Source organism: Callithrix jacchus, chromosome 1 (genome assembly GCF_049354715.1).
Source record: "Callithrix jacchus isolate 240 chromosome 1, calJac240_pri, whole genome shotgun sequence".
In the NCBI taxonomy this organism is placed as follows: Eukaryota; Metazoa; Chordata; class Mammalia; order Primates; family Cebidae; genus Callithrix; species Callithrix jacchus.
This window is the reverse complement of record NC_133502.1, coordinates 73,193,818-73,218,108: the sequence shown is the minus strand read 5'-3', so window position 1 is coordinate 73,218,108 and position 24,291 is coordinate 73,193,818. Positions and strand designations below refer to the sequence as shown.

At 48.3% G+C, this 24,291-nt stretch overlaps 2 protein-coding genes across 53 annotated transcripts in view; one reads left to right on the top strand and one right to left on the bottom strand.

The window, feature by feature from the left end:
- Nucleotides 1-9,032, top strand: part of SEMA4D (semaphorin 4D) — a 130,015-nt gene extending 120,983 nt beyond the window's left edge. For 40 of the 42 annotated variants that reach the window (XM_078365370.1, XM_054253675.2, XM_078365465.1 and 37 more), the window contains 3 exons: nt 6,626-6,835; nt 7,048-7,145; nt 8,125-9,032. Coding sequence is in view for 17 of the 42 variants with exons in the window: in XM_078365465.1 (XP_078221591.1) it covers nt 6,626-6,835; nt 7,048-7,145; nt 8,125-8,151 (335 nt within the window). In the remaining 25 variants the exon portion in view is untranslated. Of the gene's footprint in view, nt 1-3,440; nt 3,477-6,625; nt 6,836-7,047; nt 7,146-8,124 lie in introns of all 42 variants that reach the window. The other 2 variants (XM_078365488.1, XM_078365487.1) reach the window with 1 other exon arrangement.
- A 1,838-nt stretch (nt 9,033-10,870) lies between these two features.
- SECISBP2 (SECIS binding protein 2) overlaps nt 10,871-24,291 on the bottom strand; it is a 40,260-nt gene continuing 26,839 nt past the window's right edge. For all 11 annotated transcript variants that reach the window (XM_002806480.7, XM_035299610.3, XM_035299612.3 and 8 more), the window contains 7 exons: nt 23,756-23,922; nt 22,594-22,732; nt 20,884-21,037; nt 19,936-20,156; nt 12,993-13,147; nt 12,363-12,555; nt 10,871-11,783 (listed from right to left, as the gene is read on the bottom strand). In XM_002806480.7, the coding sequence (XP_002806526.2) occupies nt 11,680-11,783; nt 12,363-12,555; nt 12,993-13,147; nt 19,936-20,156; nt 20,884-21,037; nt 22,594-22,732; nt 23,756-23,922 (1,133 nt within the window). In that variant the 3' untranslated portion in view covers nt 10,871-11,679. The remainder of the gene's footprint in view (nt 11,784-12,362; nt 12,556-12,992; nt 13,148-19,935; nt 20,157-20,883; nt 21,038-22,593; nt 22,733-23,755; nt 23,923-24,291) is intronic.

Below are 24,291 nucleotides of genomic sequence, written 5' to 3'. Positions count from 1 at the left end.
ACACACCACACCCCCCCACACCACTCCACACACAACACCCTGCACACACACAAGATACTCACATTATGCCACCTATACCACACACACCACACATATTATACATATACCACACACTAGCACCACACACACTATACTGTACCCCCTCCACACAACACACCCATCACCTACATACCACATACACCAGCCACACACACCACAAACATATCACACACACCACATATTCACACATCATATACACCACAGTCCATACCACACATGACATGTTTCACAACATACATCACAAATTATATAACAGACACCCACACCACAAACACAATCATGTCCACCACACACACACATACCACATGATGCACACAATAAATGCACAGCACAAAACACATCATGTACACCAAATCACACAAACACTACACAGACCATGCACACTACACATGCACACATATCAACAGTACACACACTGCACACCACACCTAAAACACAACTATCTCCATACACACCATACCAAACACAACTACTCACACATGCACCACACACAGCACAGCATACCACACATACCACCCAAACACCAAACATACCACTGTTGACACCCACACACTAACATGCATACTGTAGACACCAAAGCACGTATACCACATACACACTGCATAGACACGTGCATGCCACCCACACACAACCATGTTCACACATACACAACCACACACACGCATTGTTGACTTAGGATCATTTCAACTCACAGCGGGTTTATTGGGATGCAGCCCCATGGAAGTGGAGAGCATGTGTATTGACAAGGAGAGGAAAGCGGGCTGGAGCTGAAGGAGCAAAGTTAGCACGCGGCCAAGCTCTGCTCCTCTGTGCTGATGAACCCAGGTTCCCCATGGATTACCTCATGTAGGGAATCCAGTCCCTCATGAGGGGAACCCAGTCCCTCATGTAGTCTGAGACTACAGATGGGTAAAAAATTACCCCCCACCCCTGGGTCAGCACATAGCGCATCTGGCATGCATACGGAAGGATGGATGGAGATGAATGGTGGCGTGGGTTGTGTACACATGCACATACAAATCTTGCGCTTGTATGTTAGTGTATACCACAGAAATAGATTGATAGTCTTCACTCTGTCAGGGCCCTGCCCTCACCCCTGCCAGGACTCTCTTCCATGTAGTTTAGACCTATGTCATTTTCAAAGCTGCTAATGGCTCCCCCATACTTCAGGCAGCATTTGGATATGTGGATTTGGGACGGCCTTTTATTTTTGACTAGTGTTAGAAATCAGAGCCCTTGGAACCACGGGCATCAGAGGGCAGCAGCAGAAGGCACCCTTGGGCCTTTGAGGAGTCACAGGGTCTGGAGAGGGTCCCCATTCCTAGTGGCCACAGTGGCTTGTTGGCATGCAAGTGTGTGTTCCAGCTGCTCTGTGACATTTCCCTTTGTTTCAGACTCCTGAAAGGCCAAGGCCATCTTGGGAATTAGTTGACCTTGTGTGTTGGGCCAGCCACCCTTGCTGGCCAGGACAAGGCAGTGCTATCACCTTCCTTGAGGTCCTTAGAATGTTAGATGAGGCAGCTTTGCCAGAAGCTGTGCACGTGTCTTCTGTTATCTGTGATAATTCCATGTGCCTTTACAACACAGCTCTCTGTTACCTGGGGTCTGGAAATGCCCTTGGTGCCTCAGTAGTGCCTTCCCACAAGCCCCTGTGGAGCCAGGCAATGCCTGCAGGTGCCTCAGTGGTGGTACTTGCTCAGGTCCCTTTGCAGAGAAGGATTCCTGCCCATATTCATAAGCCAGCTTGGCCAGTAAATGGCAGGCATGAACAGGGGCATTCCAGAAGCACTGGGGCTGGTCCAATGCCCTGGGTGGTCAGAGCATACCTGAGTAAAACATTAGGCTGCATCGCCCTGGTGACTGTCAGGAAGAGGAGGACTCAGAGAAGGGAGCTGTCAGAATTGCTACCTGTATGGTAGGGGTCTCACTCTCCCCTCCCTCCTCTCAGGGCCCCTGGCTACTCTGTGACTTGGAAAGAGCACAGAAGGGATGTCCAGCAGAGCCTTGGGGCATACCCCAGCTGGATGGTCCTTGTCCCCAGAAGGGTCCCCAGAGTCTGGGAGGAAGGAGGGGCCAGGGACCCAAGCCCAGGATTAGAAGAGACCCTGCCCCAAGGAGAGAGCAGAGATGGGCTGGGGAAGCAGTGGGAGGCTCAGGGAGAGAGGCTGGGTGCGGGTGTCAGAATGAGGCCTGGGCAGCAGGTGCAGGCAGGGACAAGCTGGGAGTCCCATCATGGAAGATGTGATGGCCAGTGGCCAGCGCTGGGTACAGAGAAATGGCCTCTCTGGGGATGTGCCTGGCTGCCCCATTAGCTGCAGGAAGGCTACTTGGACATGAATTTGGGAGATGGGCTGGCCCCAAAGCCGTCAGCCCTGAGGTCATAGTGGGCCATGTGCAGTAGGGATGCCAGGAGGACACAGAGTGCTGCAGGGGACAGCACTGGGGGCACTTGCCAGGATGGGCCTCGGTCACTGGATAGATGACTGACCACCCCTCCAGGCCCTCCTCAGGGCAAGGCCACTGCTCAGAGGGCACCTGGTTTGTTACAAAGTAGAATCTGCTCCACTTTTGTGATCACGTCTATAAAGCTCTGAAGCCATGGTGGACCTGGCACCAGCTGGCCCTGTTAGGGGCTTGGGGTGGGAGTGAGCAGGCAGGAGGTGCCCCAGCAACAGGCTGAGGTGAGTGCTGGAGCCCAGGCTGCTGGCAGCCTCCCTGGACTCCTGAGTAGATGTAATAAACCTTGCCTTGGTGGATAAACCTGGCCCTTGCTGATACCAAGGTGACCAGTCTTCTCACAACAGTCTTGGCTATGAGAAAGATCATTACCTATAGCATCTGCCACAGCAGTTAAAGTTTATTTGCCTCCAACTTAAGCTAATTCTCTAAAAGTACTGGTCACAGTGACAGGCAGGGGCAGAAGGCAGCATCTATCTCAGGACCTCTACCTGAGATCTTCCAAGCCAGGACAACTTGTTTCTTTGAGGGCACAACCAGTGTCCCCTGACTAGCCACTGGGAAGAGCCAAGGCACATGTAGGATGGTGGCTGCTGAGCCCCACAGCATCAGACTAGTAGCCTCTTGTCCCCACCAACAGAGGCCAAGGGGGTGATCTAGGAGTAGGACCCCAGCCTGGCCTCTCTCTTGAGGTAACGGGGTTAGATGATTAGGGGGCTTGGAGCACTGGCCCAAGCAAGAAACCAGCAGTGTTTCCAGGGGGCCCTGCTGGGAGGTGGAAGACAGCTCCCCACTGGTGGCCCAGTATTCCAGGAGCTCCTGAGCAGGCCTCTGGGGGACAGACTTGGGTTGCCGCTGCCCTGTCCCGCTGAGGGTGCAGTGCTAATGGGGTGGCCTTGCACGCTGATGTTAACTCTCACTTTCCTTCTCTCTCATGCATTCAGAAAGAGTTGGATAGTTTAAAAAGGAATACATGGAAAGTAAGTACTTTTTAAAAACATCTTTAATGTCTTATGATGATCAAGCACAGATTTAAATAGTATTTACTGATGCCTCATGCTAGCGGTGGTAAGCACAGGTGCCTGTTTCCACTCCCACCCTGAGAGTGTAGCTCTTCGGAATGTTTGGCAGTCAGTGGTCTATGATGGGGCTTTGGGTGATGAGTGCAGTCCAGCTCAGGCTACCCAGATTCTTAGTCTCAAAGTCTTGGTCATGGGAGCCTTCCAGAGGCTCCTGTGACTCAGTGGCTCCAGTCTCCTGGGTGGTTCTTGGTGCAGGTCACCACTGGGTGGTGCCAGCATATGAGGGAGGAGACTAGGCTTTTATAGAACTCACTTCACTGTCTGTTCAAAGAAAAGTGTTACTTGATTACAACACCTCAAAAAAATCTGTTTCTTAAAGTGAGGTTTTACCTGGATGCCCATTGGCTGGGGAAGGGAGTATCTATTTCCCGGTTGGTGGGCACCTAGATGTAGACACATGTTTGTACGTGTGTAACATGGACTTGTGTTTGCAGATAGATACATGGAGGTATCTGTGGCTAGAGTCCAAAACATTTTGAGTGGGAAAAAACAAATTTATAGAGTATTAAGCGTTTTTTTTTTCTGCACAAAACCCAAACCTGTCCACAAGGTCTTGTCTACCAGGCCAGGGCCAGATGGGCTGCCATGCAAAACAGTTTTGGAGCACCATCTGAATTTCCTTGAGTTCATGGAATGTTTCCTTCTAAATAACACTTTTTTTATTATTACTATTATAAAAGCAATGCTTGCTTGTTGTAAATTTGTAAACTCCAGGAAAATATAAAGAAAAAATTTAAACAATCCCAAATTTGACCATCCAGAGGTAGTTACCACTAGCATCCCGGCCATTTTTAGGCTATTTCTGTGTGCATATACATGACTGTATCTAAATGCATACATGTATACATGTGTGTATACATATATGTACACATACTCCTAGATACTTTCACTTAACAGTATTTTTCTGTATTGCTGAATATTCTTTGATGAGACTTGGAATGAATGACTTGTGACCCACTTCTTGGACATTTCCCAACTCCTCACTGATAGAAACAGGGCTTCACTGGGCCGGTCATTATCTTGGGACTCATTCCTAGGACTGTTGAACTAAAGGGTCTGAGCTTGGCCAAGCCCTTGGGAGGAACACTCTCTGATGATCATGGACAGTGGGGAATTGTTGACCCAGAGACTGGACAAAGGTGAGTAGATGCTACAGTCAGTAAAGCAGGGAAAATCCATTACTAAAGTCACCTTAACTGGTGATCTCTTCTTTTCAAAAATCCAGCACATGCTAGAGAAATGAAAAGCTCCCTGGCCACCACTGTCCTCCCACACTGTTTAACACCTGTATCTGGGCGCACTCCTCCCCCGACACTTGAGAACGAGGCCAGTTTGTATGTGTGTGTGCAGGTACTTTTGACTTCTTTGGCTCTGGAATTTGTTTTTCCTGCTTAGTGTTCTGAAATCCTTCCTCTTCACTGCTAAACGGTCTCCATGAAGCCACATTTTGTCATTCCCAGGTTGATGAGCATCTAGGGCAAATTTAACTTCTAAAGACTAATTCTTAAAAGGTGTCATGGTCAAGAGGAAGCCATGGCCCACTTGGGGGCCTTGGTGGGTCTCAAGGAAGGGCAGGTGCTGGTCAGGGAGCCAGGTTGCTGGGCAGGAGGTAGGAGGTTATCAACCCACTCCACGCTGCTGGGGTGCCTGGCCTGATGAAGGCTGCACCTGTGGGAGCCAGAAGAAGCAGCGCAGGCTGGCTGGCCTACCCAGCCCACCACAAGCGGGAGCTTCAGGGACAGAAGGGCACCTGCACCCCCTCACCCACCCTCCAGGGCCTGGCCTGGCCCTCCCTGTCATCCCAACTCAGCTCCAGGGTCTGCACACTGGGGCTGGAGCTTAGGGAATGCTGCCCCCCTCACTCCTTTCTGCATTTGAGTGGAAGCCAGTGTGTGAAGCAGATCTAAGTTGATGTGCTTGTTTTTCCTTCAGTAAGGTACAGGGAGTTGAGCCTGTCCCAACATGGCCAGCAGCCCCTGAAGGGCCAAAAAACTTCACAGGGAAGGAAGGCCGGGAGGTGACCTGGTGACCAGACCTTGCTTGTGGGCCCCCTCAACACTCTGGTTTTTACAGCCCCACCCCAGCCACCTGGAACAAATATGGGGTATGGGGTAGCCCTCAGGTTGGCTGTGCAGCCTTTTTGTCCAGGGACGAGGCCAGCCTCCCCAGGTGAGGCAGCCTGGGCCACAGGGGAACATCCCTAACTTGCCCACCCTCCTGATCTCTCCCTCAGACAAGCTGAGGCCAGCCAGGCTGCACCCGGACAGGGTGAGACAGACTGACAGTATGTGAAGTAATTGGTCCCTCTACTTTTTTCCATAAGTAATTAAGATCAAAAGCCCAGACAGTAACAACAGAGGTTTGGGGGAGAAGTGTCCAATGTTGGGCCCAGGGTCCATGCTCAAGGCTGGAAGCCCATCCTGGATGTGCTGCACTTGACGGTCCCAGCCTAACTCTGCAGGGCCCAGCCCTTGCCAGGGTCTGAGCTCTCCAGCCCCCCTGTGCTGTCTGCTCCCCTCCAAGCCCACCCCAGGTCCCAGTATCTCACTTGGAGAGATAGGCCCTCATGGTCCCCACTCTGGCGCATCCCCCTCTGCACACAGCTGGCCAACCTCTGGGCCTCTGTGCTGTGGCCTGATGATGGCAGGGCCTTTGGGATGTCTCTGTTCATGTGGTCACAGGACTTGAGAGTGGCAGCAGGCCAGGGTGAGGTGGGGTGCTGTTCCAAGACCTAGAACCATTCTGCAGGAAACCGGCACAGTGCTGTGAAAAAGGGGGTCATGGGGGACACAAGCCACACATATGTGCTTTGAAAAATGGCATTTAAGGTCAAAGATCAGGAAGTCCACAGGATGGGGGCCAAGGCCAAGACTCCCACTGGCCATGGGGAAGCCGCCTGCAGGGGAATCCCAGGGACTGAATTGGGAGTTGTCCCAAGTCACTTCGGGTCCAGCTGGGACAAAAGAGGTAACCCCTTATCCCCTCCTGGGCAAGCTTCTTTGAGTCCTAAATATGGACTCAGAGGTGGAAATGGTCTGTGCCCCCAGGTCCTGCAGACATCCGCTTTGTCTGGGAGAAGAATGGGCGGGCTCTGGAGACCTGTGTCCCTGTGCAGACCCATGCACTGCCCAACGGCAGGGCCCATGTGCTCAGCTGGCTGCAGGACGCCATCCGGGAAAGCGCCGAATATCGTTGCTCTGTCCTCTCCTCAGCAGGGAACAAGACTTCGAAGGTGCAGGTTGCTGTGATGAGACCTGGTAAGTAATTCCCATGCCCACTGCAACCCTTTTAGGTGATTTTTCAGTATTTACAATGATAGTGAAAAAAACATGCTGTAAAAGCATGCTTGCACAGTAGCATTTTGGGTTTGGGATTTATTGGCTTTCCACTGAGAAAGGTGGCCAGTGGGCATTAAGGGTGCTGTAAATGCCCACAAAGCTGTGATCTGGGGACCCTGCTTGTCTTCCAGAAGCGACCCACCAGGAGAAGTGGACCAGAGAGCTCTCTGCTTGGAGGGCTGTGGCTGGGGAGCACGACCGGATGATGCAGAGCTGGAGGAAGGCGTGGGTATGTGGCTGCAGCTGGGCAAAGAAAGGGGGCTGGAGCTGGGCCAGGGTCCCTGCCACCTCCATCTTTCAAGGGCCCAGTTCACAAGGACCCCACTTGCTCCCTCTTAGCCCTGGAGCAGTTTGCTTTATGAAACCTGCAACTCTGCATGGGGAAATCCCATGTCTTGCTGCTGATGCTTCAGGAGATCAAGGGGCATCTGGCCCCAGATCTTAAAGGAGACTGGAAGCGAGACTGGGAGGGACTTGCGGGCAGGGGTGTCTGGTTAGATGGGCCTCCACAGCCACCGCACACCCTGGACAGAACACTCAACCAGCCACTACTTTGAGGAGAACAAGAAACCTGGACAGGTAGAGAACTCTCCTGGCTGGGTGCCTCACCTGAAGCAGCTGCTGGAGGGGCGGGGAGTGGCTTCCTCAGCTAAGCCCTGGCAGGTTTAAGCTAAGCCCTGGGCTACAGCATGGAAGTTGCAGGCAGCAGGGCAGAGGCTCCCTAGACAGGGCTTCCCCTGTGGAGACAAAGTTGTCCAGCCCTGGCTCCCAAGTAGCCGATACGGAAGACAAAGGCAGGGATTCTTCAGTGTGTGCTGGCACCTGGCTGTGGGGTTTGCAGCTGCCTAGATGAGTGTGTTAAAGTATGTGGGTTACGTGGCTGCCAGCAGATCCCCTGAACTGTTGCCACCTGTTGCATTTGCAGCTGATCCTCTGTACTTGAGCACACATAGGCTCCCTCACTCCAGCCCTTCTCCCTCTCAGGACAACCTGGGAGTTGAGTGAGTGCGTTGCTGCCCTGCCTTCCTGTTGTGTATGAGAGAACCACTCCTGCTATTTGGATGTTTAGACACTAAGGAGGGACACCACAACAGGAGGCTGAGACCTTGAGTGCTCTGCCTGGGATGGGCTACGAAACAGACTGGGCTGCAGAGCAGGAAAGGCCCATCTGTTTCAACAAGGATTCAAAGACCACATTATTCTTTCAGGAAAGCTGTAGCAAGGACACCTTGTAGCCACCAGGAAGCAGACCCCGACAACAACCTCGACCCCAGCAGACCCTGCCGCCACTGACCACAGCCACCCCTGGAGAAGGCCTGGGCCCCCACAGCAGTGAGCCGTCTTACCTAAGCCTGTTCCGAACACAGCCATTGGGCCACCGCCTGATGGATGCCTCCCCCAAAGGCGGGACAGTGGAGATGCACTGGACCCAAGCAAGCCTGTGACAGGAACCAAGACTTAAAAAATAGGTTGCTTACCTGGGGCAGGACGTTCTGTCTGGCATAGGCAGGTAGCTAGGATGGCTGACAGGCTTCGACAGCTGCTCTCTTGAACTAAAACAAGTGTGTGTGTGCAGGCTCCTCTAGGGACAGGCAGCAGGCTCTGAAGGCTGACCTTACACTGCCCTAGTGATCCCTTTAGAGAGCACCCCCACCCCTAAGAGTCAACAGGGTTAGCATGGCGAGCGCAGATCGCTGCTTTTATTGATGCAAATCAAGCCTGCCGCTTCTCCCACCTGCAGACTTAGCCAAGGAACTCTAAGATGCATGACCGGGATGAGAGAAGGTGAGACTCCACATGATGCCTTGCTTTAAACCTTGAATGACTGTGAGATGCGATCTGGGAGTGCATCTGTCAAGTCTTTGTGTTTTCTTCACTAACCTCAAAATACTGGGCTCTATTTTATCAAGCGCTGCAGTTTATGCCTCTGAGTGTATCCCGTCAATACTCAGCTTCTGCAATAAGACACTGAGCTTGACGCAGAAAGCCAAACAGGTCAATTATGCAAATCTCCTGGTGCCACATTAAATTTCTTGACAATGGAATGAGTCTGATGTTTTGTTCTACCTGCTGTTCAAGTCTCTAATTATTAAAGCTGTATCTCTGAAGACTGTCACTGTGTGTGTGAACTTGTCCTAAAGCTGCTCAGCCTTTAATCTTATACACACGTCTCTTCTTGTCTGTGGAATGAGAGTTTTCATGTCTATCATAAAACCAAAGCCTCTCTGTTAAAAGTCAAGCCGCACCCCTCTGGTGATCCTAGCAAATACTCAGTGTCTTCCTAGTACTATGACAGTGGCCCGTTTTGCACCCCTTCTTTCTGGAGCCGGACAAGATAACAGCCCTTGTGTGGGATCAGCATACATCACCTGCCAATTCCTTCAGGATTCATCACAACAGAGGTGTCCTGAAGATGCTGGAGACGCCCTGGTTATCTCTACATGTTCTCCCTCCACATCCCGAGTTGAGAGGCCCAGCCACCTCCGATCCAGCTAAGGATGCCAGTCTTGTTCACAGAACCATCACATACTCACAACCTGAGGTTTTCCTATAAAATACCTATCAGCTTACTGTGGTTCTTGCTTTGGGTCTGGCTCCAGCCACTACAAACTGCTGAGTGAAATGCTGTGGGCTTATATTCTTGGTGCTGTTTTCTGTATCTTCTCCTGAAGTCTGGATTTTGAGCACTTTCACGCTTAACAAAATAATTATATACTTGAAGTTTTTGTAACGTGGAGTGGGAAATATAGTTATGAGAATGAATTTTTGAGTCTTTGCTCTGCTGGAAAAAGTAGAGTTGTACATTGTTCAGTTAAGTGACCGTACTTGGCTCCCCTGGCCGAGAGCTGTGTGTTCATGTGGCACCATCTGCATGCTGAGGGAGCTGAAATCACCTGTAGCATTGGCCTCAGCTGGAGTTCTTCACTGACAAGAAAATGACAGCATCCCCCAAGGCAACCACATGATGAGTTTGGTTAAGTCCCAGGAGAAAGCAAGCTCTCGGCAGCTGCATGAAATGTTAAAAGGCCTACCTACTGTTTAAGCTGCTTTTATCTTTAGATTAGCAAAACAAATGTCACACCTAGAAAGCTCCAAAAAGGGGCTTTGGGTAAAGGAATTAATCTAGTAGAGACCTTTCATTTTTTGATTTATCAAATTTTAAAACACTAGCTGCTGAGTGCAGCTGACAGGCTATTTTATTTTTTTCCCCACAAATTAATTTTAGAACTTTTATTCTCAAATAATCTCCTATTTTCAAACTTACCATGACTGATTTGCTACCAACTGATGAGGAGGCAGGAAAGACCTCTCCTTTCCTGCTGGCCCCACTGACTGCCCTGAAAGAGAAATGAGTGGTGATGACTAGCTGCATAGTACTACTGATGGCCTGGCTGACCACATTGACTTCCCATGTCTCAGCAGCTCAGAATGTGTAAAGAACAGCAGGGCTCATGCTGGTCACTGTGAGCTGCACAGATGACAGGGCAGACGGTGCTTCATACACCAACCTCTGGTCACATTTCCAGCCCCTGCCCATAGCATGCCATTTCTGACTCATTATTCCAATTTTATTTGCTCATCACAGGCCACTTCTCAGAGGTACAATATTGGCATGACTGAATTCAGTTAAGAGCACTTTCAAAGCCAAAACAATAACCTGCTTACATGACAAGCAAAAAGCAATGAAAATTCTTTCCTGCCATTGGCTGTGGTAAAAAGAACACAAGCGCAGGTCGGGACTGAGCCAGGATCTGGTTCTAGCAGGTCTGTGCAGGGTTGGAGGTTTTGATAATCACCACTTCCAGACCTAAGAGTGCTAAAGATAACCCCCCCCCATATGGCCCCCTTTACTTCAGGGCCCAGACTGTCCAAAAGGCATAAATTAAGACACAGGAATGATCAAGTAAGAAAGAGACCACTGATAGCCTAAAATCACCAGTCTGAAACAAAATGTAATAATTACTCTTTATTTAAAATAAATAAGCCCTCTTACTTACAGGGAAAATATGAAAGTAAACTCTGTCCTCCTGGCCTCTAAGACAGAAACCGCATTCAGAATATGTTCATTTAAAGGAAAGATTTGTTGATTATCAAACAAATCTAGGTACTTTAATATACATGGTTTCCTTGAAAAATAAAGACAAAGGAATAATTCATGTCAAAAAGTCACAGGTTAGAAAACCAATTTTCCTTGTGAGGCTCATTTTAGCAAATCCCCCAAGTGTCCCAAGTCATTAAAAAAAGCTACATCCCCTGAGAAAGGGCCCTTTCCCATAGCCCTCTTGCTCTGATGCCAGCAGCCCTGCATCCTTCTGCCAAGTAGCTCCCTGCAGGACGGTGCTGTTGCCAGGTGGGAATGGCCCTCCATGGCCACCTCCATCCAGCAGGTGGGAGCTCGGCACCTGCTTTCCACAGACTCACTCACTTGGCTCAGTTATTCCACAATGGAGAGGAAGTTTCTTTAGCAGCCAAAGTATTCTAAATATCACATTTTCCAGTATTTGCCAGATCCACAGTGTGCTCAGAAAGCCAGAGCTGTATCACCAGGCTTTTAGAGAAGATTACCACCTGCACATCTGAGCGACCTTCTTTGACAGGCTCTGTAGCATTCAAGGCCTGCTTCATGTGTCCTTTAATGCTGATCAATTTCCAGACTTAACAGTTATACAAATTACGCTGTCATGAAAAACTGAGAAGAAAAAGCCTCAAAGTATTTTTCAGACCTCCCTTCCTTACCCAAAATACAGACAAGGCAAGAACTCTCATAAATTCATATTCATCATTTGAGAGGTTGAAGCCTCCAAGGATTCTTCTAGCTCCAGGGCACATCGACTGTATGCTTCCAGATGTTTTTTCCAGATTTCAACTAAAATGAGAAAATGGCACGAGTGAGGAATAGGCATCAAGTTGGAAAATTCCTGTCAGAAAACCAGCAGCATGGGCAAGGGAGCTTGTGGCCACTGCCTGGCAGCTCACAGTGCTCAGAGGTGCCCTAGCAGGCGTTCTCCCACTGTTCTCAGCCTGTTGGGCCGGGGGCTGCCCCTTACTGAGCAGAAGCTGGCTGGCAGGGGCGGGCAATCCAGGGTAGCTAGGGCCTTGTGTGGGTAGGCTAGGAGAGGACTGAACTTCCACTTGACCTTCCAAGCCTCTCTTGGGTACAGCCATCCTTAAGGCCATCCACTGTCAGGAGACATCTGACTTGAAGTCTGAGACAGTCAGTGACAAGTCCTTCCAACTTCAAAAGTCTGATAATACCTCTTAGGAAATCGGCTGGATTTACCACGCGTTATTACAGTCAGTCTTAGCTGGATTTCCTAAGCCCTGCTACTCAGCTGGTCTTGCAGCATCAATGGTCAAGCTGCTCTCTTGGGGACTCTAATTAAAGTCAGTAAGTAACTTGGAGGACACTCAACCTGAGCTGACTGACTCTCCCTTAGGCACTCACTGTAGTGTGGCTCTTCTTTTACTGTCAGGGCTGGGGGGCCGTCTTCTGTAGGGCAGCTGGGGTCCTGTGTGGGTGGGCTGGGAGGTGCCTGAGGCCTGGGCTCTCCCGCCAGCTCCTGCTGCACATTCTCCAGCATGGTCTTGTACGCCTGTCGGGCCGCCATTGTCAGCTCAACCATCTTGTGGAACTGATCCTTGGGCACAAGTGAGAGCACACAGGTAACATCCCAGCTACAGAGGATACAGGTCCCCTCAAACTCAGCAATGGCACCCTCCAGAGAGAAGCAGGGGTGACACAGGGCAATGTGGACCCCATGCTTGTGGATGAGTACCAGGGATGCTGCCCCAGAGGGAAGAGTGGGCTAGGCCGATTTCTGGGGCCTGCCTGAGGTGCCACTATGTCAGCAGCAAGCCCAGAACGATGGAGCTCAATTCAGAACCAGACACCTCATGCTGTCAAAGAGACAAATGCTACATTTTTATAAGAAAGGTTCTGCCTCAATGGTGGCTTCTCCTAAATAATAGCCTACTGGAAGTTCTGGGGCTGCTCTGTGGGTGAGCCCACACTGGCCACCTGCCCCACTTCCTCCCATGGGCAGTGACTGAAGAGGCCTGTGCCCCGTGCGCTCACCTGGGCCCCATCGTAGCTGAAGATGCCCACCACACTGACAGGAACTGCCTTGTTCAAACTGCGCCCCAGAGCTTTGCGGTTGAGAGCAAACACAAAGGGAATGTTCTGCTCACAGGCGTAATCAATAATTGTGTGCACAGTGTCATCCAGCCCACCTGGTCAAAGTACAATGAAAGATGACAGGAAGACACGTCATATGGAGTGTGGTATTAACACTGCTTACAAAGGGCTTTTTCTTAGCAACACACCTGTCTATGATTTTACACCCAAGACAGAAGCCCCCTGAAAATACCAGGAGAGAGCAAGCTGCAGCCACATGAAGAATCAACTCTCCAAAAATATGGGAAAAAATAAAATGAAAACACAGCTAGTATTGTCTTAACAGGAAAGGTTAACTATTCGTTAGTCTTACTGAAACTTACCACCTGCCAGGCCACTGATCCACTAACTGCTTCACACCTGTTAGCTTCTGCGTCCTCCCCCAAATCCCAAAAGGCAGAGAGATGCTTGTGTTCTCACTGACAGATGGAGAACCAGAGGCACAGAAAGGTTAAAGTTCCTTACTCCACATTGTACCCCTGGTCAAGGCACAGGTGTGGCTCCTGGGGGCTCACTACCCTCTATTCCCTGACTATGCTTCTGGGGCAGGCACCAGCCAAGGCTGATGCACCAGCAAGAGGAACGAGGTGAAATGAGCACCACATGCAGGTGATGCACCTGGCCACCTGAAACCCAACAGCACCTGAGAATTACTCCTAACAGCATGAGAAGTAAATAAGGGGCTTTGACACAAGTCTCTATACACTCACACAGCAGCCAGCTGGCGTAGGTAATCAAAGAGATGACTCCATTTACAACACAAGTTGGTAGGAATGAATTTTTCAAGAAACATGAAAGAGTTACAGATAACGTCAACATGCTGTTAAAGAACACATTAGCCTGGGCAACATAGTAAGATCCCATCTCCACCAAAGAAAGAAAAAGAAAAATCTGCCCAGTGTGATGGTATGTGCCTGTAGTCCATCTACTCAGGAAGCTGAGGCAAGCTCAATCACTTGAGCCCAGGAGTTCAAGGCTGCAATGAGCCATGATCATGCCACTACATTCCAGCCTGGGCAATGGAACAAGACTTTGTCTTTTAAACCACCCCAGCCACAGAAAATGTGAACAAATGAAAGTCACCTATGCTCCTGGACAGAATGATCCAAAATGATGAAATGCCAACTTCACATTAATCTAACACTTGAAGACAGCGGTCCCCAACCTTTTTGGCACCAGGGACTAGTTTCTTGGAAGACAATGTTTCCACAGGGGAAGATGGTTTTAGGATGAAACTGTTCCACCTCAGATCATCAGGCATTAGTTAGATTCTCATAAAGAGTGTGCAACCCACATCCCTCATATGCGCAGTTTACAACAGAGCTTGTGCTCCTATGAGAATCCAACGCTGTGGCTGCTCTGACAGGAGGCAGAGCTCACCTCCGTTCCTAAGAGGCCACAGACAATACCGGGGCTGCAGACCAGGAGTTGGGGATCCCTGCTTTAAAATACTTTAAGTTACTATAGATGGGATTTCTTTGAGAAATAAAAAATACAGAAAAAATATAAAAAGATGTCAGGCTAACTAACATGGTCAGGTATAAAAGTTTACTATAAAGTGTAAAAAAGGTTATGCAGATAAACAGAATGGACACAAGACACAACCAGAGTTTAATGGAAACAGTACATGAGAAACAGCATTTTGGATTGATCAGGGAGAAGATCCTGGAAGACTGGGTGGGCTCATCCAGTTCATCTTAGACCACAATAAATCCTACCTAAACATATAAAAATGAAGGAACCAGGAGATAAACAGAATTTTTAAAGCAAACCTTGTAAACACTGGAATGAGAAGGCTGAGAAATAACGCAATACCTAGATGCAATTAAAAAAATTAAATACCAATATACATAACACTTAGCATCTCTGCATGGCCAATTTTTTTTGGGGGGTAACTGACAAACCAGAAAAAACACTTGCATCTCGTACTCAAAGGGAAAAGGTACAAATTAATCTAAAAGAGCAACATCCCAAAAGCACATGGTCAATGAACATGAATAATTCACAGAAAATGCCAAGCTCCTGATACCAATGCACACAGCACTGCAGGCCAGGCACCTGCCCTACAGGATACTCATCTAGTCCTTATAGAACACCTGTAAGAAACAACTGTTTACAATTAGCGTAGTATTACCTGGAACCTAATTACATATCAATCCTCTCATTTCAAGAGAGGAACTTCTGCAGTGCACGTCCTACAATACTGTGGAAACTGGGAATTCATTCTGCATCTAGTTGGTTGGGAGATTAATTTCTAAGCTCACAGCCCTTATTCTGCCCACCCCCTGCCCCTGATGTACCCAAAGCATTTGTAAAGTGATGAGGAGGCAGCCTCCTGGGATAAAACTTTGAAGAAAAATAACCAGTTCCGGATGGGCTGGGAAAAGGCGAGATGGGGCAGAGGTGGGGTGGAGTGTTCTGTGTTCCTTAGATATAATTATAGTGAAATCTACATTCAGTTTGTTAGGGGAGACATATGAAGTCCCCCTAACATGCCTGGTGTCCACTCCAGCTCCTGGGAGTGAATCTGAAATGTTATCTGAGCAGTATGCAGAAACAACCAAACACAGCAGGCTTGTGGGGTCTGTGAACTTGGATTTTGAGAGGGTTCCCAGCAGCCTAACTGGTAGGAGTAACTGACTGTGCCTCCATAGTGTGTTGTGGTTTCTGCTGAACACCTGCTTTCCTTCTGGAGTCTGGACTTCGTATGGACTAGGCAGAGGATGACTGTGTGACTGGCCCCAAACAGAAGCCCAGGCGCTGAGTCTCTGATGTGCATCCCTGGTTCCCAGGGGCTCTTAACTTGCTGGGGAATTAAGAGTCTCCCATGTGATGTCACTAAAAGTGACTTTTGGAAGCCAGAGCCCGGTTCCCCGACACTTAGTCCCATGTGACTCTTCGCTTTGCTGCTTTTGCTTTGCGTCTTTTCACTGTAGTAAGTCACAGCTGCAAGTACCACTCTATGCTGAGTCATGTGAGTCCTCCTGGCACATCCCTCAACCTGGTGGTGGGCTTGGGAACACCCAATACAAGCAGCAAAGTCCAGACTGTTCTGCTCAAACAACCTCCAACCCACTGTTATTAGTGAGATGAAAGCACGTGGCAAGGGCTAACTACTGAAGTTCCACAAGAAAGCTTATGTCAAGCAAGATGCTCGGCTCAGATAATTTCCATTTCAAAGTTAGAGTTAAGAATTATTAGTAAAATGCCACTCAGGGCAAATACAGTACTTCAATGTAATTAATCAAGCCATATCTTATCTGACAAATATTTATAAGATATACAATCAAGTCCCTCATGCCTCAAAGTAAAAACATGTTGGAACCAATGATTAAGCAAACACATTTTAAGTGCACAACAAATCCTTATGATGCTGATCAAGTAAAAACCTAGCCCCATGCTCTGGCAGAGGCAGAGAAGGGGAATGATGGCTTCTAAGAAAGTGGTGTGGGGGCAGGTGCGGTGGCTCACGCCTGTAATCCCAGCACTTTGGGAGGCCGAGGCAGGTAGATCACGAGGTCAGGAGTTTGAGACCAGCCTGGCCAATATGGTGAAAACTTGTCTCTACTAAAAATACAAAAATTAGCTGTATTTTTGTATTTATACCCTAAAAAATTAGGGTGCAGTGGCATGTGCCTGTAGTCCCAACTGCTTAGGAGGCTGAGGCAGAAGAATCGCTTGAACCCGGGAGGTGGAGGCTGTAGTGAGTTGAGATCATGCCACTGCACTCCTCCAGCCTGGGCAACAGAGTGAGACTCTGTCTCAAAAAAAAAAAAAAAAAAAAAAAAAAATGGCTGGGTGCAGTGGCTCATGCCTGTAATCCTAGTACTTTGGGAGGCCAAGGCAGGCAGATCACCTGAGGTGGGGAGTTCAAGACCAGCCTGACCAACATGGAGAAAACCCATCTTTACTAAAAATACAAAATTAGCTGAGTGTGGTGGCACATGCCTGTAATCCTAGCTACTTGGGAGGTTGAGGCAGAATTGCTTGAATCCGGGAAGTGGAGGTTGCAGTGAACTGAGATCCCGCCACTGCACTCCAGTCTGGTCAACAAGAGCAAAACAGTCTCAAAAAAAAGAAAGTGGGGTGACTGTGGGCTGAGTACATATATATATATACCTTTTTTTGTTGTTGTTAAAAAAAAGACCTAAATCCATAGAATATAAGAGACAACAGCAAAAAGTTTCAGCAAATGGACAACTGAGCTAGCCAACCTAAGCTAACAGTGAGAAAAGCCTAGAATAGCCAGTCCTGGACCCCAGAATTCCCCAAAGGCCAGGAATAGGGTGATGCACCGGTGAGGAGGGCTGGTTGAAAACTGGCAAAGAGGCAAGTTGCTCAGCTGCAGCCCTCTGGTAAGGCAGAGCACACATTTGCAGGGTATGACACACCACACATCTAACGGTGGTGACCTCAAGATGAGCTCACAGGGTGAAGTTCGCCTGTCCCTCCAGCAGGCAAAGAGAAGTCTTCCTTGGGGATGTGACCAGCCCTAGGGGAGACAGAGACACCCGGGGCACTTCCGACATGGAAGCAGCCCAACCACATCGTCCTACAGCAGAAGTTCTCAGTGCACTCCTCAGCAGCAGGAGCAGGAGTAGCAGCACCAGGGAACTTGCTCGAAGTACAAATTCTTGGGCCCATTGGACATACTGAAGCACAAACTCTGGAATCTGTGTTTTCCCCAGGCCTCTGGGTGATTCTGAAGCTGGCTACATTTTGAGAACCATCACCCTCAATGCTGCTCACAGCCTTGAACACCAGCCACACACCCGGATTTCTAGTCAGCTGTTTACCGGCTCTTAAATAAGCACAGACAACTGAGGGATAGTAGACATCTGTGGAAAACCTCCACTATGAGAGGCCAAAACAAACAAAACAAACTACTGGGAGAAAACAGAGACAGTGCAGTAAGAGGAATTCAGCATCATTAAAATTCTCAGAGAGGCATCCATGAGGCAGAAGTAATGTGATAAAAAAAGGAATCTTCACGAGGATGAAAACAGCTCCCCAAAAATAAAAATATCAGAAGTAAAAAGTTATACAGAAAGTTCAGAAGACACAGTTGAGAAATCCTAACAGAAAATAAAACCAAAAGGAAGAGATGAAAAGAAGCAGGAAACAAATAATGTGAAGACACCAGTCCAGGAGGCCTGACCCTGACGCAGTTCCAAGAAGAGCTGGGAGGGACTGGAGGAGAGGATTTAAAGCAAAAATTCAACATGTCCCAGAGCCAAAGACACTGGATGCGAACTGTTGCACATCCTGTAACAAGGCACTTCCAGTGAACTCCCAGAGAAGAGGGGGTGCAAAAAGATCACAAAGGATCAAGAATCAGACACTCTGGATTTCAAGCAAGAGGTTCAAAATATGCCTCCCATGTATCCTTTTCTCCTAAACCACTGGAGGAAAGTGCTCCAACAAAACAAGAGTGCACCCCAAGAAGGAGTCCATAAATAATACCTTATCAAGAGCGGGGTGAGAGTTAAGGGTATCCCTGGGTGCCAAATACATGAGGTGCAGCAAGCTGGGAATACAGGTTTCTTTAGCAGATAAAACTGCAAAATGCCTAGTGTAACCAACTGTCTTAGAAGAGACCAAGGCAGCTGGCTGAGGGCATGAGGTTTCATTAATGCTAAGTATATAGACAATTAAGCAACCACCACAAAACAAGGACAATAACCCAAACTATACATTAGGGTAAGTAACAGCAAAGCTGTTTTGCTCTACTGGGGAGTTGACAAATACTTAAAACTGGAAACACATGAAGCAGTAGCTCACAAGCCTCTTAGATGGAGATACGGAAAGGGAGGGAGCCCAACCCTACAGGACTACTTGACCCGTTAGCTATGGACTTGTACAACACTGACAAAAACAGCCACGGAAGCATGTGGCCTGTCCTCTTCAATAACCTGGAAAGGCCTCTGGGCGCATAACCAGATGGGTGGGTCACTGAGATCCCGTCTGTTATGATTCTGGCAGCAGTGATGGTAGACCCGTATCAAGTTAGGAAAGGGAAGAGCTGCCGGCTGGGGGAAAACCTCCAGGCTTTAGATAGGAAATGATAACTGGAAAACATCTCTGCGGGTTCAGCCACAGGATGTGGATGCATTATCTCAAAAAAAAGTTGAATTTTACATTGCAGGAGAAAGGAATGGGGCCAGAGAGAAGCTTGTGAGTTCCCTAGCCTAGATGGAGATGAAGGATAAGAGTTATGCCAGTCTGCTCTTATCAGTTCTCCTATTGCTCAATTTGAGAAGGACACAACAGGGATAGGCAAGTCCTCCAGAAGTCAAGAGAGCACAAGTGTAGGCCAAACATGAGATGTCACAAGTGACGGTTCACTGTCACCTGACCCAGCATATCACATCCAACAAAACATATATTCCAGTTTAAGTAAAATAGAAAAATATTTAGACAAAGTCACACCTGTAACAAGCAAGCAGATGAGTCAACCACAGTATGAACAACTAAATGTCAAGTAGACAAAAGCCCTAGGCTTGTCTTGGCTGTCAGGTGTAGCATCTCTGTGGTGTGAGTGACCAGTGACCATCCCAGCCCCAGGGTGGCAGCCTGCACAACAGAGGCATGTCTTTCCCTGATGCCAGAGGGCTGCGTGGGCTGGCTGGGCCCACCGTGTGCAGGAGCACAGGACCCACTTGCCCTACAGAGGGTAAGGCACTTAGTAATGGTCAATGCAGTTGGGAAACAATTCATCAAAAACCACAAAGATGAGCTGTCAAGGCCTGTGGCACAGTATACCAGGTGTGTGGTGATCACGAGGATGGCACACTAGGCACTCACACAGGGGCCCACATGTCACAGGACCATGCCATGCCTTTACCTTTAGACTGTATCTTCTCACAATTGGGAGAAATAATGACACATTTCAGTTTTTTGAGCTTCAGGTGTTTGAGAACTTCCCTCAACCCCAAGACGAGTCGACGTTTAGTCCTGGCCTTGACTGGATCTTTCTGGTACATACGGTCTTGGAAACGGACCAGTTCTTTGAGTAGGTCGGTAACACAAGCATCCACTTCTTTACAAAGCATCTGGCTGCAGTAACTGAAAGAAACATCAGACATCAGGAATTGTGCCACTGGCTGTGACGCTGCAGCAATGCTCCCAACCCACCCCAGGGAGAAGAGACGTAGAATGCAAGAAGAGACGTAGAATGAAACGACCAGACAAGAAGTCGTTTCAGCAAGTACTGCTAACCAGAACTGTGGAATTCCTGATGATTTAAATTTACAAAAGGTAAATACTGGGCCATTTTCCCCATTCCCAACTACAAGGGAGAAATTTCTCTGGGCGCTGCCCCCCGCAACCATAGTTTGCCATAGGTTCCCATCTTAGCCATTACCCTGTGTATCTCCCTGTCATAAAGACAAATACCAGGAGACTATTCTGGAAGAAAAGTGGGCAGGGAAGACAGAGTGAGCACACAAGGTTAAAAGAATCCTGCTGCCCTAAGAAATTATACAGAGACTGAACCATGAAAAGGGGCCCAAGGTGATGCGCAGTCACCTCACTATCCATTCCCCTGACTTCAAACCTGGGCTGAGGGCCCCTCTTCCATCATTAATACCACGAGAACCTCAGGAGAAGCAGATACAGACACTACGATTAGGCTCTGCCTGAACGAGTGTAACCAGGTACCTGGCTACTTTCAACCATAAGAGTTAAAGCACAGTGTGGCCCAGCAACATGGATTTATGGAAGAAATCAATGCCATACTGAACTGAAGCACTTCCCTCTTCCACCAGTCCCTGGCAGGCAGGGGCTCACTCACTCCCTGAATCTGCGGCTGTGGATCTTAGGGAAGGTGGCGTGACAGGGAGCAAGGTGGGAGGCCTCTGTGTCCCTCTGGAGTTCTGTGCCTGGTGGCTCCTCTGACTTGCCCTCAACCGCAGGAGTGGAGATTGGTTCGTCCATCCCCTCGGGCCCTTCATGGAGGAAAAAGTTATTATAAGACATCTCTAAGGCCCAGTGCACACACTGAGGGGCTGGCTCAATACAGTCTTACCGATGCAACCAGACTCTGTACACAACCACCACATCCACAGACAACATGTAAAGAGGGTTACAGAAGGCAGCAAAAACAGACAGGGATGCCTGGGGAAACCAGAAAAGCTGGTGGAGGCTGTCATGCCTGGAGGTGTGCTTCCCCCCAATTTACTTATACATTCATTTTTATTATGGTAAAATATATGTTAATATTACCAGTTTCACCACTTTTAAGTGTACAGTTCAATGGCCAAATTAATTTTTTGATTTTGAAATTTAAAACTTCAGGAAGTTTTAAAAAATTGGCCTTTAGTTCTAAGTTTTTTCTCAAATGCTTGAGACCATTTCTTTTTGAAATAATCCTTTAGAAGGTGCTGAACTCCGACATTTAAACTATGACAAACTCAAGAGGTGTGTGTTCAAACACACCAGGTCTGATGCAGTGATAGCTTACTGTCCCCAACTAGTTACTTCTCCCAACTATCAAAATGCAACTGCATAACAGATCACCAAGTGAAGGAATGAAAAAACATATACCAGACCTATGGCAAGCTCAAAAAAGATAGTACCCCGTGGCCCCGTGGAGATGGGGAGCACCTGAAACTCTCAGCCATGCTGGGGCTGTAACTGGTAGAACAGTTAGAAACCCACTGGGCAGGAGCTACTAAAGCAATTCTGCTCCCAGTTAACACCCCAAAGAAATGAGTGCTGTGTCCTTTAAGACACATATAACACTGTCCACAGCAACCCTATTTCTAATTACCCCAAACTAGAAAATGCCTGCATGCCCATCTGCACACTCGTCCAGCCCGTACACTCGTCCAGCTGAATTTTACACAGTAATGAAAATAAACGGCAACTTCATGTCGCCAACAAGGCTGAAGGACAGGAGACAGGGAGAGCAGCACACAACACAGCTGCACCAGAGCCACGTCCACAGCCCTGAGTGGGGCTGTCATCAGGGAAGAGTCTCCTGGGGAGGTCTCTGACCAGAGGGCACGGGAGATTGCTGAGCTGTTTTGCTTCTTGATCTGGGTATGGTGGTTACTGTGCAAAGTCCTCAAGTTGTACACGGATGATTTATGCACTTTTCTGAATGTATAGCTGAATAGGAAGTTTGCTTAAAAACATACATTCCTGTTCATGTCCCCATATCTCATATACTTGCTGGTAAACAGCTGTGCAGCTAGCAGTGTTCATTCCCATGACCGCTTTAAGTTAGAGGACCATCTAGCACCACACAGATCAAATTTGGTGGGAAGGGAGGATCCTTACCTCTGTCCCTCACAGACCCCAGAATGAGAGGCACTAGAAACACTCCCCCATCTATGGGGACCTCTCTTCCCTGTAAAGCTGGGAGCTCAATGCTGACCCACTTTCACCACAAAGGCAAGAGGAGTCAGCCAAGTCCTGGAGAGTTTGCTCAGCATAGCTCATCCTTTCCGAATTCTGCTCCCATCTAAATTATTCTTAAGGCACAAATAGAAGTTGGTACCTGAGGCCTCTGCCTGCTCTGGAACCTGATCGTCACCACCACTCTCTCCATCTTGTGTGTCATCACTGGCAAAAACTGGACTTACAGCATTTTCTTGGAGACGCTGCTGCTTTCTCTCTTGACGTTCTTTCAAAATAATCTTAAAAATTAAATAAACAATTAAAATGCCTAAATAGTTGTACTTAAAGGTAAGCTCTTCTGCAAATTAAACTGCCCAAGTTCAACCTGTTGGCAATGCATCTATTTGTGCTCTGAGAGCAGCCAAGTGCGCCCCAGTCTCCAGGGAGCTGACCCAACCCTCCCCACTGGTTTTGGAGTGGCACATTCCTCCCCAGGTATGCAGAGCAGCCACACAGGAAAGCCCTGAGCTCTGAATCCAATTTTGTAGCTCAGCGCTCGCCTGAGCACCTATACTACAGGGTTACTGTGAGAATTCACCAGAAGGAGGTGGCTCACGTCTGTAATTCCAGCACTCTGGGAGGCCAAGGCAGGTGGATCATCTGAGGTCAGGAATTCGAAACTAGCCTGGCCAACATGATGAGACTTTGTCTCTACTAAAAATATAAAAATTAGCTGGGCACGGTGGCACATGCCTGTAATTCCAGCTACTTGGGAGGTGGAGGCAGAACTGCTTGAACCCAGAAGGCCAAGGGTGCAGTGAGCCAAGATCACGCCATTGCATTCCAGCCTGGGCGACAAGAGCAAAACTCCATCTCAAAAAAAAAAAAAAAGAAAAATAATTCATCAAAGGAGCCTGTGACTGTCCTCCTGGAAGGTCCATAAGGAAGTGTGCACTATTCACTGACTTTGAACATCAGATAGATCAGCTAGGGTAGGATGAAGGGGGATGATAAGAAGGAGGAAAATGCAACTCCTCCCATTTCTGGTTTTCTGTCCATGCCACTGCAAAGTTAAAACAATATAAGATGTTCCTTTCTTCTCAAGTAGCTGAAGCATTCCCCACATAACATGTTCCTCACGTGTCATGCTGGGAGGGTGAGGAATCATTTGTTAGAGTATCATTAACATGTTTTACTACCACATACTCAAGTAATGTTTAAGTCATAAAATCTAGAAATCTTAAGTGCTAGGAGGATAACTATGGAAATGTGAAACTGTCTAAGATTTCTAGTGCCTTGCTTTGGCTGAAACACCTACACACCTTCTTCAGTGAGGTTGGCTTCTTGGCTTTGGGGATCTCCCTCTGCTTCCCTTTCTTTATCAGGGGGGCGCTGGAGTCCAAGGGATTGTGCGGGGTCTTCACTTGACTTACACGGCGACCTCTCTCCCCTGATGCACATTCTTTGGAAAGGACTGGCACTGCTCCAACTGAAACACAGTGGGACAAAGGCCTCATGGTTACCTCCCAGATGCTCTACCCAGCTCTTGGACCACAGCTTGCCCAGGGGCTGCCTCAGGGTATCCAAAGGAGTTTGCCATGTCATCCCCAGTCTGTCCCCACAACCCTTCTCATCTTTGTCAAACCATCTCTTACACATTCTTTTCATTGGCAATTTCTAAATGAAATTTATTATCTTTCGGATGAGATCCCCAAAAAGTATCAAGTAATTTAGGAACACCTACCTTCCTATCCATGTTATCAGATCTCCCATGTTTCCAAGTACAGTCTAATACTGCCTGGATCTCATTTTTTGATGCAGCACAGTTCTAGGTGGTCTGCACTCACTGTTGTTACTG